This window comes from Nelusetta ayraudi, unplaced genomic scaffold (genome assembly GCF_046127955.1).
Source record: "Nelusetta ayraudi isolate G7.1 ecotype Tasmania unplaced genomic scaffold, CSIRO-AGI_Nayr_v1 ptg000053l, whole genome shotgun sequence".
Lineage (NCBI taxonomy): Eukaryota > Metazoa > Chordata > Actinopteri > Tetraodontiformes > Monacanthidae > Nelusetta > Nelusetta ayraudi.
Genome location: NW_027466103.1, coordinates 4,923,410 through 4,939,088, shown reverse-complemented (window position 1 = coordinate 4,939,088; position 15,679 = coordinate 4,923,410). Strand labels below are relative to the sequence as shown.

At 47.0% G+C, this 15,679-nt stretch overlaps 1 protein-coding gene across 4 annotated transcripts in view; it reads right to left on the bottom strand.

The window, feature by feature from the left end:
• The window catches only part of tln2b (talin 2b), an 84,206-nt gene that overhangs the window by 7,724 nt on the left and 60,803 nt on the right, over positions 1 to 15,679 (bottom strand). For 3 of the 4 annotated variants that reach the window (XM_076038202.1, XM_076038205.1, XM_076038204.1), the window contains exons 32-51: positions 15,211 to 15,300; positions 14,954 to 15,076; positions 14,319 to 14,462; positions 13,215 to 13,400; positions 12,960 to 13,100; positions 12,159 to 12,340; positions 11,004 to 11,136; positions 10,785 to 10,886; positions 10,524 to 10,694; positions 9,336 to 9,482; positions 8,336 to 8,437; positions 8,098 to 8,217; positions 7,176 to 7,322; positions 5,625 to 5,791; positions 5,054 to 5,237; positions 4,364 to 4,489; positions 3,055 to 3,171; positions 1,409 to 1,594; positions 844 to 951; positions 424 to 529 (exon numbers count right to left, since the gene is read on the bottom strand). In XM_076038202.1, the coding sequence (XP_075894317.1) occupies positions 424 to 529; positions 844 to 951; positions 1,409 to 1,594; positions 3,055 to 3,171; positions 4,364 to 4,489; positions 5,054 to 5,237; positions 5,625 to 5,791; positions 7,176 to 7,322; positions 8,098 to 8,217; positions 8,336 to 8,437; positions 9,336 to 9,482; positions 10,524 to 10,694; positions 10,785 to 10,886; positions 11,004 to 11,136; positions 12,159 to 12,340; positions 12,960 to 13,100; positions 13,215 to 13,400; positions 14,319 to 14,462; positions 14,954 to 15,076; positions 15,211 to 15,300 (2,782 nt within the window). The remainder of the gene's footprint in view (positions 1 to 423; positions 530 to 843; positions 952 to 1,408; positions 1,595 to 3,054; positions 3,172 to 4,363; positions 4,490 to 5,053; positions 5,238 to 5,624; positions 5,792 to 7,175; positions 7,323 to 8,097; positions 8,218 to 8,335; positions 8,438 to 9,335; positions 9,483 to 10,523; positions 10,695 to 10,784; positions 10,887 to 11,003; positions 11,137 to 12,158; positions 12,341 to 12,959; positions 13,101 to 13,214; positions 13,401 to 14,318; positions 14,463 to 14,953; positions 15,077 to 15,210; positions 15,301 to 15,679) is intronic. The other variant, XM_076038206.1, reaches the window with a different exon arrangement.

Here is a 15,679-nt window from a genome sequence, read left to right as displayed (position 1 = left end):
ACCATCATATTTTTTTTTTCAACGGAGAGGATTAGACCGACTAATCTTCAACATCTCCACAATCCCATCAGGGCTTTTTTTTTTTTTTTGGTTTATGATGAAATGAAACGGCTCCTGCTCGCACTCCTCTGTGGCCAAACAGGCTCGGTGTTCACACTATAGACGCCTTCATGCCTGGTGAGGATGCGGGTGCGCTTAAAGGCTTCTAGCAGGGTTTGAAACCTGCAGACAGCCAAGCGAAACAAGCTCAGGATGAGGTGAAATTCTGCTTTACGAGGCCACGTCACTGACTAAACCCAGACGTAGAACTTTGGTGTGTCGGATGACATGGATCGCACTTGACATCAGTGACAAAGGGCTCGCTGGTGACAGAATGTCAGAAGAGTGTGCCAAAGTGTGTATCGGTGGCGTGTGCGGCCTCACCCTTCATGGCCTCAGCTGTCTGGACGAGCTCGGTCACACTCGCCGCCACATGCTTGGAGTGCACGGCCAGCTGCTGCTTCTGCTCCGGCATGGGCTTCTGCAGCACCTGAGAACACAAACACACACACACGCACACAAAAAAGCCAACAGGATGCACATAAGTGAGAGGCACCAGTGAGATGAATGTCAATTGAATGTTAACGCAAAACTCAGCAACAAACTTCATCATTGGGAAGTCGGGTTTTCTGCCCGGCAGATAAATGTATGATGAGAAAGTTCTCCTAGGTTTGATATATATTCAATATTTCCAGTTAAGGTGGTTATCTAATGGAAACAACCAATAATCATGATTCATGAGCTGAATATTTCCCTTTCTGCACACGCACTCAGACAGTGTCACGTGGTGGGCGTCAGTCTCACCTGCAGCACTTGGTCCAGGAGGTTGAGGTACCCGCTGGCGCACTCAGAGCTGTACTGCAGCGCTTTGCACCTCAGTTCCTCGCTTACTTCTGGGTGAAAAGCTGCTTGCTGTGATTGGAGAGAGAGAGAGAGTGAGAGAGAGAGAGAGAGAGAAAAATGATTCCATTTGCATGATTCAATTCGAGTCGGACGCAGATGTGAACGTGAAAATGCACTCTGCACGACATCAGGACTTACTGTTAGATTATGCAGAGACAATAACCAATCAAAACTACAGCCAATGAATCCACAGACAATTCTGATTCATTCTTGCACGTGATTTCTGGATTAAACTGGATTTATTTCACTTTCTGATTAGCATTTTGTCGAAAGAGCCTTTTTGGAGGACATCCTGACTCGTGCTCTGCTGTGTGACTTTCAAAAGTGACCGGCAGGAAAAAACACTGAGCCACAACGAGTGGGAGCAGCAGTGAAATGGCTCTCGCACTCTCCTGTCCTATCTGCACTCAGCAGGGCGCGCTCTCTGGCAGGAGGCAGCCCTGGCAAGGCGGCGCTGGATTAGCACCTTGCAGGTGGCCAGCATATCGGAGATGGCTTTGCGGCTCAGGTTGGCGGTGGCGATCACGTCCTCCTGCTGAGCCGAGTTGCCCGCGGCCACCGCCTTGGCCGTCGCCGTGGTGATGCCCTTTGTCATGCGGATGAACTCTTCGGGCGTGGTGGTCTTGTCCGGGGCGTCCTTGGACTGGAACACCTGACCACACGATGGGACGGAGGGGAGAAGGTGAGACGTTAGAGCCGTGATTAGCTCTTGATGTGAGCAGAATGATGGACTCACGCACGGCGTCAAAGTAGCTGCAACACAAACCTGTTCAGCTTTAAAAAAATGACTCAGAGGAGTCGAGCTAACACTAGCTAACACTAGCTGCTCCAAGCTACAGCAGCTTTCAGTTCCTTTGAGATACACTGCTGTCTTTGTTGCTTGGACAGTTTCATGTCTTGGATGTGCTGTCTGAAAATTCCAGCTAATAGTAGCTGCAATATAAATAGTCATAAAGAAAAAAGGCATTTCTGAAAGCACAAAGTAGCATTAGCGTGCGATTTGATGGCAACACCGCATTGAAGCGCGTGCAGAGTAGCAAAAAACACATCATTTGTTTGTTTTGTTTTGTGTGTTTCAAAAGGTGTGGCAGCATCAGGCCGACAAAAATGAACGCAATTTTTTTTTTTTTTTAATCATTAACGAGAAAAAATGAACAAAGCTGCACGACCAGTCAGAAGTTTGGACACGCCTTCTCATGCAATGTTTTTTCTATATCTTTACTCCTTTCTACATTGTAAATACATACTGAAGACATCAAATATATGAGCAATATATCTGAAACTATGTAGCAAAGAAAACATTGTTAAATAACTCTAAATGTTTTAGAAATGAAAATAGGAAATGTTTTTGAGTTATGTCACGCTTTTTTGTTTACCACATAATACCATATGTTTTACAGGTGGTGGACATTTGTGCACCTGCCCTGAGGGTTGTCATTTTCCCTAAAAAACGGGACAGATTGTGTCCCGGGAGAGATTTTATTTTTCCCGGGACAGGTGGTGAAAAAAGAGAACAACAAGTCGGGACGCATGGTAACCCTACTTGCCCTGGATGTGTGGCCAGGGCAGCATTATCCTGCTGAAACAGGCAGTTTTGAGCTGGAGGGCACGTGACCTTGCAGACATCAGAGAACGCTCCATTGTCTCGAATGCATACAAAATCTTTGCCACCTCCGTGTATTAATCGTAGCATGTCCTTTGGAGCACAGCAATTACGACACTATTCAAATGAGACACGTGTAGACGGCGCTGATGTGTCTCTGGCTGCGGCCCCGGGTGAACCCTCCCTCCTTCACAGGCTGTCTGAGGATTAGCATCAAATTACAAAAAGCAAGTTGCAGAGGTCCCCTTGCTTTTCTTGCTCCGCCTGCATCTTCTCCCCAGACCCTGATAAGAGCAGCGAGAACCCTGCAGGGACTGACAGGGAAGCAGGGAGGAAATGAGCCAGACAGATAATAAAGGCGGGGGGGGGGAGAAAAGGCTCCCTTGTTTTCATGGGAATAACAGACGCAGATATCCCTGACCCTGCAGAGCCGAGTCGGCTCTGCGTCTCGTCGGTTGACTCCCAGAAGGACGTGAGGAGGAGGCCGGGGGCCCGCTGGGCGCTCTTACCGTCAGCTCCTGCTTGACGTACTCGATGGTGGCCTCCAGCGCCCTCGTCCCACGGGTGGCTTCATCCTCCACCGCCTTCACCGTTTTTAGAAGGGACGTCACATTAGTCACCATGACCTGCCGAAAGGAGTAAATGATGACGCACTCAGTCGAACCAGAAGGTGGAGCTCTTTCTCCTCAGCTGCGCTGAGGAAAACATTCCAGAGTGATTTCTCTCCTCGCCTCCCCTGGCCTGAATCCATTACGGTGAATAATGGGCGTTAGAGGCGCTTATATAAATAGATTTGAATGAAGGCACATTTGATGGCGTTCGCTGCTGAAGAAAGAGAACAATTACCGCAAACGAAGAGAATGGGAATCACCATTGAGAGCACAATTTAATAATAATGATAATAATAATAATAATAATGATAATAATAATAATAATAATAATAATAATAATAATAATAATAATAATAAATAGCATCTGAGATGCAATTTTATCGATAACAACATTTCTCTCGGGTCGTTTTCCGCGCTGCTTCGAGCTGAAGCGCGTGCCCTCTAGACCTCAGTCAGGAATTTGAGAAACATGAGCACCAGGAATTTTAGACGGGTCCTGATCAGAGGTCACCATATGTGACACAATCTGCCAGCATCACCGAGTCAATGGGTGGCCCTAATTCCATTTAGATGAGAGGGGAAAAAAAAAACCAACAAAACAAAAAGAGGAAAGACTCATTGCAGCTGATGTGCGGAATGGAACAATGTAGGGATGGAGCAAATGAAGGAGGAAAATAAATAAATAAATGATGGAAGGAAGTTTGTCTTTAGATGGGTGAAGCTGTCACCATCAATAGAAGCCCGGCTCTCTTTTCTTTATGCAGCCACAACACAGGCAGAGGCGGACGGTCTGATCTCTTATCAGCGTTATTAAAACGTGCCGGGGTGAGGCAGCATTTATGAAGGTTGAGGGTAAAACACAGTTGTGTGTATCTTCCTGAGTCCACCCCTAAAGCACCCACAACCCCTCCCTCTGTCACTGCTTTCACTGTCAAACAGGAAAAAGCTGCGCAAGAAAATCTTTTTTCAAATCTTTTCAAATGATTTAAATACATTTGGACACTTTTCTTAAATACTGTGACTTTGTTAGTTCAGTTTCTAGATCACTGGCAATGATCCCCACTTTTCCCATAATCAATCTGATCACATTCATGTTCCGCAGCAGATTTCCAAGCAGAACAAGCAGGAATGGAAAGGAGCCTCCATCTGCAGATAAAAGCTTCCTGGTGTGACGGTCGCTGGTCCTTGTCTTTTTTTTTTCTTTTACCTTGGCGGCGCTTTTCAGCTGATACATGGACGGGTCGTCGGCCGCTTTGCCGGCGGCACACTTGGTGGCGCCGATGAGTTCGGTTAGAGCCTTGGCCACATCCCGCACCGCATTTATCAGCACCACCTGAGGAGGGAGAGCCGGTATCAATGGCACACAATGGTCAGAGCATAGGTTTATCAGCTGCACCCCGGGGAGGGGATTTAACACTGGGTGAAGGTGGGGTGGGCATGGGGGGGGGGTGTCTTATCACTCACACCTCCACACGTGTGGGAGGGCAGAGATAGAGACGTAAACGCAGGGGAAAGAGAGGACTAACATTACCTGATGGAAAAAATGACAACGTCTGTGTTAAAGGTCTCATATTATGCTTTAAAGTGCGTCGACGACTGTCCCTAAAAACGAAGGCTGTAAACAGAGGGCTAAACGTGCTATTTCATTTTGATGCACAAGGAGTTTCTTGCAACATTAAACAGGGGAGAATCTTTCTCTGGAGTCAAGACTGGAAAACAAAGATGCGGAAATGGGTTTATGATGGGACGTTTGAGTTCTGTGCAGCAGCATTATGAAGTAACAACTGTGCTGAGTGGAAAAAAGTAATCTGCTACAGTGAGCGCCCACGGCCTGGAACATCTGCGCTCATAGGAGACACCACTGTTTGGCCTGTAATGCGGATTGGATTTTAATCACCTGTGTCTCTGGGCCCTCAGAGCCCATGCTGGTGGCCCCCAGTTTGACCACCTCCGTGAGCTGCGTGATGGTCTTGGCTGACGAATGGGCAGCGTGGGCCAGCTTGTCCTGGCTGGACGCTGCGCCGGCCACCAGCAGCTTGGTGTCCTCCACCAGCGCCTTGGCCGTCTTTAAGATGCTCTCCCTGAGGGACGGGACACATTGTGTCACAATCTGCTCCGCACTCGCGCTTTCGGAGCGGCAATACGAAAAGAAGCTGCCGCCTTTCAGAAGGAACGCGCGCTCACTGGGGGCAGTCGTGTTCATTATTTTAAAAGCCATCTGAGTAATTATCTGGCACACGGCTCATCGGAGTGAATCACCCACAGAGAGAGAGAGAGGGAAGGAGCTCTGCTTGTCTGCTAAATGAAACAAAAATTAGCAACTCTAATCTCGCTTGCGTCATCCGTACTCCATGATACCCACTCATCTTTTTTTCGCTATTATTTCCAACACAATGAGTTCCTTTTGTGTCGCCGGGAGTTCTTTGTTGCGCTGCGTGCCCGCTTCGCCCGCTGCAAGGTCACTGTACCTGTGGTCAGCAAAGGACTCCTCATTTTCAGGGTTCAGCGTTCCAGCTGAGGCGAACATGATGGTGGTGTCCAGGTCAGCAATGATCCCAGAAACAGCGCTTTCTGCCGTGATGCAGGCCTGGGTGCCTTTGTTGCCCGCCTGCAGCGCCGACAGCACCAAGGACACCTGGAACATACGGCACGCAGGGAGTCAGGGACACAAACACAAACGTGTTGGCGGGTTGGAAGAAGAAGCATTGACGGCCCCTAAAAAGAGACTCTCTCTCATTCATTCCCCTTTTGTGGGTTTGAATGCAGTAGGTAAGAACCACGCACGCAAGTGAACACCTGGATTAGCTGGATTTCAAGTGCAGGAAGCTGTGCTGTCAAAAACACCCAAGTCTGCTGCACAATCCCAATAATTCACATCACGCATCTACTTTGCAGAATGCCACTCCCTCATAAACACATAGACCACATAAAACAAACCCCAGAGCTGTGCATTTTTTTCTTCTTTCCTTGTTTTCTTCTTATTTGCCAGACACAATCTTCACATATCAGCGGGTGGGAGACCTCATATTATTCTGACTCGATTTGAGGCCCAGATCAATTTGTTGAGAGCGGGGAGGAAAATGCTAATGTCCGAGCTGCATGGTTGCTCACTGGCGGGGTCGCAGCAGAAAGACATTAATATTATTACACACTGAGCAGTGTCAGGAGATCAAGCTCTCATTACATCCTGGAATGGTGCAATAACAGGAATAATAGCGATGCAGAAAAGCTGCAGATATTAGCAGCTATGAAAGACACGCTGGCTGGCTACTTTGTTAGGACATCTTGCTCGTACCACAGACCCCTCAGAACTGCCTTAATAGTCTTCAATGAATAGATTCTACATAGTTGGAAACAGTCCTCGAAGATTTTAGTCCATATTAACACGACTGCATCATCTGGGACCTGGTGACGAAGGCCGTTTGAGTACAGTCAACTCATAAAGTTAATTTGAACATGTCAAAATAACAGCAGCGCACATTTCATTGTATTTCCTAACTGTGTGACAACAATACCGAAAAGTAGAAAGTGAAAAACGCTACTAAACCATGAAAAATAATTTAAACGCAAAACACTCCTGGCTCTACAATAAACCACAGGAATATTAGAGAATATTAGAATATAAACAGTGCTTCCTGAATGGCGCAGTAACGCACACACTTATGAAGTATATTGCAACTGTCTGAGACAATTGAAAGAAGATATTTACATAACAATGCCCTGGTGGCGCTTTAAAATACAAATAGCAGAGGTGAAAGACGATGTCAACGGTGAGAGTAGTTCCAGCTCGGTCTGCCAGCTCGTCATATTCCAGTTTATGTCCACATCTGTCCAGTTTAAAATTCATTAATAAATAAAATCTACATCTGTTTTTTTCAAGGTGAGCACTTAGATGACAGTCCAGGGGAAGGAGTCCATAAACAACACAGTTCTTGGTGGAACCTTGGTTTTGCTTCAGGATGTATTTAAAAGAATTTAAAAAAAAAAAAAAAAGATTGTGAACTGGACCTGAGGTTTACCTTCTCCATGACTGAGCGGGCACACTCGATGAGCTCCCGCTTGGAGAAGCTGTCAGTGGGGCTGAGCTGCAGAGCTCCAGCTTTCTGGACCAGGTAGATGCAGCCGTGTCCCAATTCTTGAACCCGCGTCTTTATCTGGTAACCAACCTGAAAGTACAAGCAGGTGATCACTAGGTTACACTCCATCTGTCTTCTAACTTGGATAATGTGTATATGTGTTTATATATATATATATATATATATATATATATATATATATATATACACATATATAAATATATATATATGTATATATATGTATATATATATATATATATATATATATATATATATATATATATGTCTGTATGTATATATACATTTATATACGTATACATATATACGTATATACACACACTGCATAACTGTACAGATATAAAAACTGACGTGAAAATGTAAAAAAATGTATGCATGTTTTGTTGCTAGGCTGAGATTCCTGGGTGGATGGCACTTGGTTAAAAGCATCACTATAGGCTTTCAGGCTAGTCAAGGCACAGTGTCGCTATGGTAACCAGCCGTTTTTGCAGATGCCTGCTGTATACACGACATCGACATGAGCTGTACGCTCATTAGTGCAACATATCCACTCATTGTCCGATGGAAAAAAATGCCCTGAGAAGAGGATGCTTCTTGAAAACAATGGCTGCAGGACGAAAGGGGCTTTATTTCCAGTTGATTCAACGCTGTTGGCGGCTTTGAGTGTAGCATTACATCAAAGTGCTGCAAGACAGGTTTGTGAATGGATTTATTCCGTCAACACTTTGGGTGTAAAATGCAAATGAAAGCAGATATTTTTGTCCGGCGCAAGAGAAATGCAGTGCGTGGACAATTTGTGCGTCCACACCCACACAGACACACTAGGACAGAGGCTGCTTGGTCTTACTTCCTGCGGCTCTGCGGTGGCAGCGGCGAGGCGTCCTTGGTGAGCCAGCTGTCCGTAGTCCACCGTCACCTGAGAGGCAAGGCCACCCAGCTCTTCGGGGCAGGTGACAGACTTCGTCATCTGGCAAATAGATCATCAGAGTTGGGCAGATTCATGTTTCTGCAGCTCTCCAGCCGTGTCACCGTCGAGCGGTGATTTACGTGAAAATGTGAAAAAGTGTGGAATCAGTGTCACCGACCATCTCCTGCGCTGTGATAGCGATGGCCTTGGAGAACTTCACCATCGTGGTCTGGTAGTCTACAAAGGAGCCTTCGGGTTCCGGAGGCGTTCCTTCATCCACCTGAAGAGGTTCCATGAAAGCAGGTTTTAGATGCATCTCGCTTGTCAGTGTAACTAAACTGCTGCCAGGACAAAACCAAACCAAACTGTCTGTAAGCAACGATGACCAAACATTGCCTTATTTTTCTTTCTTATTATTTCTTACAAACGTGAAAGGCGTGATTTTATGAGCATAAAGTCAAAAATAATGCCAGTTTTGGAGCATGTTTAGAGGGAGAGTGTGATAGGGTCTCCCCTTAGGCAGTTTGCTGCAATATGGTACAGCTAAAAATATCTAATATTGGCTGATGTGGAACTGTGAAGTACAAAAAGATTCTGTGCAATTATAAAACACCTGTAGTATTGCAGTTCACATGCTGTGTTTGATTGGTTTTAATACAAACAGTTCAGACCCCACAGTTGTTGGATTCTCATTCACAACTCACAACGAAGCAGCAGTTTTAGCAGGTTTAGCAGTATTTTTGTGGCAGTCCCCAAACAGGGGGCTAAATGGGCTGTTTTCTGAGATGATAAAAAAACAGAAATGAGGTTGAAACTCTGAACACAAGCATCTTTTATAATTGGACAAATGACAGGCCGAGCGGTCATTTCAAATTTAAAATACAATTTGCCAAGCAATAGTTGGTATCAGTCAATTGTCCACGCAGCTAAAACTGTAACCACAAAATAAATGACAGCTACCATCAGCGCCCCACCACCCTCTCCACTGCGGATTTCATCCTCCAAATCTGGTGGACTAATGAGAGCCACTTACAGGGACGCACGCCTACTGTGGCATTAAGTCCTCCTGCAGAGCTCATTTCACTCACATCAGATAAGGGGCAAGTGTGTCAGTTTTATCGTGTTGGCCCATCACAGCAGACTTTTCATGAGATACTATCACGCACACACGGACTCACCCTGCCCATGGCCTCGGCGATGGCCTCCACCATGCCCCCGACCATCCCGCCTTCACTCGCAGCCTCGTTCAGAGTCACCATGATGTCGTCCACGGCCTCCTTCATCAGCTGGGAGGCCTCGGAGATGGCGTCGTGGGTGTGGCACGCCTGGGGACACAGTGGGCTCATTAACGCTTTGGGTGACACCTGTCTTTGTCCAGCCAGAGGGAACGTTGAGGGCTTGACGGCAGCTCTCAGCTGGTACGTACAGTAACTCAGCGTCCTGCTTAAAATGACATCACAGGAATTGATTTTCTTCTTTCTTTTGTTCACATGCTATACAAGGGGAGTATTGATGGGGGGGGGGGGGGACATGGGAGGGTGAGGGCAAGCTGATTGATTTGGATTTGCTGGACACTGAAATACAATTTATTGGAATTATGAAGCAGTGCATTCACACAGAAAATTAAAGGCATATACTATTCACTAAAGTAGAAAATAGTACTTTTTGGGGTGAAATCTATGGCAAACATAAATTATATAATGAAAGTATTCAGTTCACAATTCATTGAAGCCAATGCTAACAACAGTTGCCGCTATATGTTGTCTTGGTGCCATGATGTCAAAGTGTCAACAGCCTGATGATGCCAGTTGTTTAAAGACAAATTGACATTGAAGTAGAACACTTAGTGACCATTACTCATGGAGCAGATGCTTGTGTTGCGTCCTGTTTGTGGAACAGTATGCTATGAAAAATGTACTGGAACAGTTGCATATTTACAGAAGGTCAACTTAAATTTCACTATGCAAGTTTTAAGGGGAAATGTCATCTGAAAAGCAGATATACCTCACTCACAGTGAGTGGTGTGTGTCAGGATGAAGGCAATTATTATTCTCTGCTCCTCTGTGAGCTGACGTGTGGAATAAAGTTGAAATATTTTTAGAACTATAGGTGTCCTATAACACCTATAAAGAGCAACAACAGAGCTCGTCGCAGCCAATAAACTTGTTTTGCACTGGTTTATTATCATAACAATGAGTCACGGATAAAAGCATTAAATGTAAAGGTGAAGGTCATGAGCGATTCTATTGCTACTCTCAGTCAGCGGCAAAAAAAAAGAAAAAATGGCTTGACTTTTCTAAACACAACCCTTTGAGAACTGTAGCTAACAACTAAGCCTTGAAACAGCTTCACTACACGGTTTTTACCTTTGGGTTCCCTCCGCCCTCCTTAGCGGCATACAGCATCTGAAGTGCAGACTCAGACAGGGTCTTGCTTTGGTCCAGGATGGTCATCTGCTGCTGATGGTCGTGCAGCTTGGAGGCCAGGCCCACCGAAGCCACGACGAGCGGATCGAAGTAACTGGCCAGCTGGGTGACCTGAAAGAGTGAGTCAGCGTGTGAGCGCTGCAAACAAAATTGTCTTTGCAAATCCAGCGGGGCTGAGAAGATATACGGCCATCCCGGTACCTTGTGTCCGAGCTGGGCGGCCTCGCCTCGGGCTGCCGTGGAGACGGGATCAATCAGATGCCCGATCTCTTGTACGGAGGATGTGAGCTGCTCCTGCAGCGCCTGGCGAGTCGGAGGAGGGCAGAGAATTGTGTCATAAGTCACGGCAGAAAGACGACAGATCCCATTAAGTCCTCTCTCTTGGACAAGATGGAGCCGAGCGGCTATGCTGGAACTCACTTCCATGGAGATATCATCTCTGCAGGGCAAGGTCTGTCCAACCGCGGCGAGGGAAGCTTGCTCAATGTCTCGGATGCACTTATTGATGTTATCGATGGAGTAATCGCACTCTCTCTGTCCTGGTGCTTTGTCCCTATTATCAGAAACACGAGCAAAAAAAAAAATCATACAGCACATGACGGTTCTGTCTTGTGGAGAGCGATGGTAGTCTGTCTTGAGAATACCATCTGCATCTTTGATGAAATGCAATACAAAGGCAGCAACAGCGGTAAACAAAGGTCCCTGTTTACCATTTAAACTTAATGGTTAACGCATACACGTCATGCTAATTAGATCCTAATTAAAAAAAAGCACATTAAGTAAAAGTAAATGGTCTAACAGGGACTGATAACAAATAAATGTTTGAAATGTTTGAAAATCATTTCCTGTGTCCGTGTTCTGTTGTGTTGTCTGTTTGGCAGAGAAGAAGAGTGTGGTGGTGGGCCACTAGAAACCTATCACTTTAGCATTTAGCATCTGTCATTGCTCTTAAAAACAACCATATATTAGAGCATGTTGACCCAAATAAATAACTAAGACAAAATAATGAAATAAAAATATTGTAACCAAAAACTGGAATGATAGCTCATGAGACGGTGGTTTAGATTCATTGCTGGACAGTGGGATTAATTGCCGGACCTGGTTGAGCTGGAACAAGGCAGAGTTCTGCGCATGGTGTATTCAGTTTGTATTTGTGCGTGATGTCTTTTTAGCAAAAGTGATTTTGTTGGCAAAATCACTTTTTCTCCCCTCCGACCGACATTTCTGCTCACTCACTCAGAATTGAAGCTGGAATACAATGATACTTCAGAGTCAAGTGTGGGCCAAGGTTGCAATCAAATGCAGAGAGAACAGAGTATCCTGCGAGAGAGGGATAATGTCGGCGGGGACAGAAGTGGGCAGGTTGCTGCCTTTCATAAAAATTGCAGCATATTCATCATAGCTTATCCCCTCATCGCCGCCTTTGAATGCCAAAAGGGGGAACAGGGAGTGAAGTAGCGGCGTGACTTGCTTCCAAACATCTTCCTCCACCACCTTCTCATAGTTACCACCTGAGCAAACCACCGTCGGCTTCGGTTGGAGACAAATGCGGCAAAAGGAGGGATTCATATCAACCTGATGGAGGTAATGAGGCTCTTGATGGAGTCGGAGACGGTCCTCGAGTGGCCCGCAAGTATGGACCAGGTGGGAGGATCTTTGGGGTTGAGCACCAGCGATCGGGCCGTTTCCAGAAGGTAGGTGGAGCTGTCGAGCATGGAGCGGGCCGAGCGCACGATGGGCTCCTGGGCTGCTGAGCCCTGCGAAAACGGGGAGGTTAGCGGCGCGGGGAGACAAGCTTCCAGGTGACTCCGTCAACAAGCAACAGCTTCATCGAGGCGGCACAGTTGTTAATATTCCTTGACCAAGCTGGAGAGATCAAAGGTGCAATCAAAGGGAGGGATGAGATTAAACACGCATGCAGGAAGAAACACCTTCAGTCTTTATGATCCGTGCCAAAGCCTCCCTCGACAATTAGATTAACAAGCTGAAGATTAGAGCAGCTGTGCTGAGGCAAGGAGCGCCGTTAAACACTGCCCTTCCAAAGATTACAGCCATAAAGCTTGGGGAAGTCTCGGCGAGAACTTGTTCCGCTCAGATTGGAAAAATAAAAAGCCATCTTTCTCCTTCCGTCCCCTCTTGACTTCTAAGAAAGATACAGGAAACTTGGAACTCAATCCAATTTCCCCTCAAGTTGGTTGTGCAAACACTGGCGTGTTGGCTCACAGGAAGGTGTTTGCTGAATGGCATTAGGTGCAGAATTCACATATTTTCTATATTTTATTCAAGAGAGGACTCAAGTTCCTTTGTAGGGCATTTTTTCAGGGAGGAGTTGGAGGGTAAATCAAGAGAAGATGAGCATCAAAATGGATGGAGTACCTCATTGCTGATCTGGGCCGGGATGCTGGCAAACTCCGGGTTGTTGGCAAAGGCAGACAGGTTTTCTACAGCCTCGAGCAGCGGAGCCGTGGCAACGCGGCACCTGTTTCTGTTCTCCTCGGAAAAATCCCCGTCTAAAGCCTGAAACGAGTGCGGTGACGGTTTAATGTCATCCTGCAGCTTTTGTGGGAGACTGAGTCCCAGGCATACTCACACACGTGGAGAAAAAATGTCTGTAACAAATGTGCACTCAACGTTTTGGTCGGTCGGGGAGTTGACCTTGATGGTTTTGACAAGGTTGGCGGTGGTGTTGGCCACCTCTTTGGCCGACTGCACAAACTGTCTCCTGGCCACCGGGTTGGAGGTCTTGGAGGAGGCCAGGCGGCACGCGTTGCACAGCGCCGAGGTGTGCTTGGCCACGATGGTCGCCGCTGACAAGACCTGACAGACAGAGCAGAGTCAGCATAGAGGCTCCTCACGACATCTCACTCCAGCCAGGTTCGGTTGGGATTTGCAAACCTAATGAGGTTCAACGTGATGCAAAACTTTCGCTTTAACCATGTTATTTCCTCCTAAGCAATAGTTTGTGTGTCAGGAGCCTGACAATTCCCCATAGGTGTGAAAAGTCCATCCATGACTCACGTCGCCTGCTCCACTTTACAGAAAGTTCCCTCTAAAAACATGCAGTTCTGGAAAGCAGGTGGCACTGGAAGAGGATGAAAACCTGTGCTGGGTCAGTGGCTACACAGCCAGCCATGTTTTTGTTTCTCCCTGGGAGCTCGGCTCAGGGACACCTCGTTTCTAACCAGCTTCCAAACATGTAGAAGGTCCAGCAAAGCATCAGATTGAGCAGGAAGCTAAAAAAAAACAAACTTTTTTTGTTTTCTGCAGGAGGCTGTAAGCAGACAACTGAATGTGCTGTTTTATCTATGGAGTATTTTTAATAGATGAGTATTACTATGATTCGGTGAAGCTGCTCTGCTGGAGCCTCAGATGAAAATCGAAAATCTGCTGATAGTTGAAGTGTGTTACCTTTAAATGTACTCGAGACCTACAGTGTCTGGGTGCAAGGCAGGGTTGAACTTAGGGATGTATTATAAGAACCGGATACCAGACTGGGATCCATGGCGATTGTTGTACAGTGGTCACTTGAGGTACTGCAGCCAAAAAAACCATGCGTCCCAAAATGCATTTTTTTCCCCATTGACCATAATACAAAATAAAACGTCTGTCAGACGGTTGACTTTTTTGGCCTTTGCGCTTGGTGAGCAACTCTTCATTGAAACGAATGTGCCGATGGCTGGACCTCCTCCTCCTCCTCCTCCTCCTCCTCCTCGTCTTCCTCCTCCTCCGGCTCACCTGGGACGGGCTACTAGCAGGATCCACCAGGTTCTGGCAGGCCATCTGTATGGCCTGGTGGGCTCTTGCAAACTGGATGGGATCCACCAGCCCCTGGTGGCCCGACTGACTGTGGGGGTCGGACACACCTACGAGATAAGAAGCCTGCGGGCCGAACAGCAGCAGCAGAAAAAAAAAAAACACATTAAAGGTATGAAGGCAGGTCTGCTTCCAGTCACACTCTTTATTGTCCTCCCCGCGATTACCATTTGTTCTTACAGACACGCGTGAATAGATACATAGGCTCATACTGTAAACACAGCGAACACCAGGGGAGCTTTCTCTGACAAGATAAGCAGGAGGAACAAAAGATCTGTCAGAGTGTAACCTTTTCCAGACAGCGCAATTGAGTGCGGGGGTGGGGGTGGCGGGGGGGGTGGTGGTGTGTGAAACCTGGAATAAAACCTGCCTCACTGTCACCGCCGCCGCCGCCGCAAACAGACAGCGAACGGCCTTTCCTGGAGGCGCTCAACCTCGCCGAGATGTTTCCCACCGCATTCTTCCCCGGCGTCTGAATAACTAAGCGGGGGAACGGCGCGCGGAGAGAAAAGCAGATGCCGCGCTAATCAACGGGAGTCACGCCAGCGGGAGCTCACCTGCCCCGCGGCCTCCGTCAGCCCGCAGAGGGCTTTGGAGGCGACGCCGACGCTCTCCCCGAAGGCCACCACGTCGCCCGTCTTGCAGTGCTGAGAAATGCCAGCCATCGACTCTCCGAGGACCTGAGGAAACGGGAGGACGGGTGAAATGTATCGCGAGTCGGGCCGCCGCGCACGTCCCGGACAGTTTAAGTACACAGCTCAGGTAATGGCTTCGGAAAAGAAGCCACCATGCCCCACCCCTCATCTCCCGTTACCTTAGAATTCTCCATGACACTCTCGATGCAGTCAAAGTAGGAGAGCTCGCTGACAGGCTCGTTTGGATTCTCCAGCAGACCCCTGACAGCCTGCGTGATACGAGTACGCCATTCAACACTCGTGCTCAGTCGTTTTTAATGCACTCACCATGAACATTTTTTAATTAAAAAATATTGGATTCAAATGCATTTTAAGACAATATCTAAAGCGAATCACTTGAAAGAAACCCACTTGTTCATAATTCTTTAAAAGCAACAGAATGAAAAATGTATTTTTGGATATCAGTCAAATTCTGCTGTGGAGACAAAGTCAGTCTGAAAGCGAAGGTCAGGATCAGTGGATATAATGTGATCCGTTCTCATGGTCGCTGCTGCTGATCTGCCCTCGCGAGCTTGTAGCTGTCTGTGCTAATTTGATTCTGGAAACGCAGATGCCCAACAGTGACGTGAATGCCAGTTAGAAACTGAC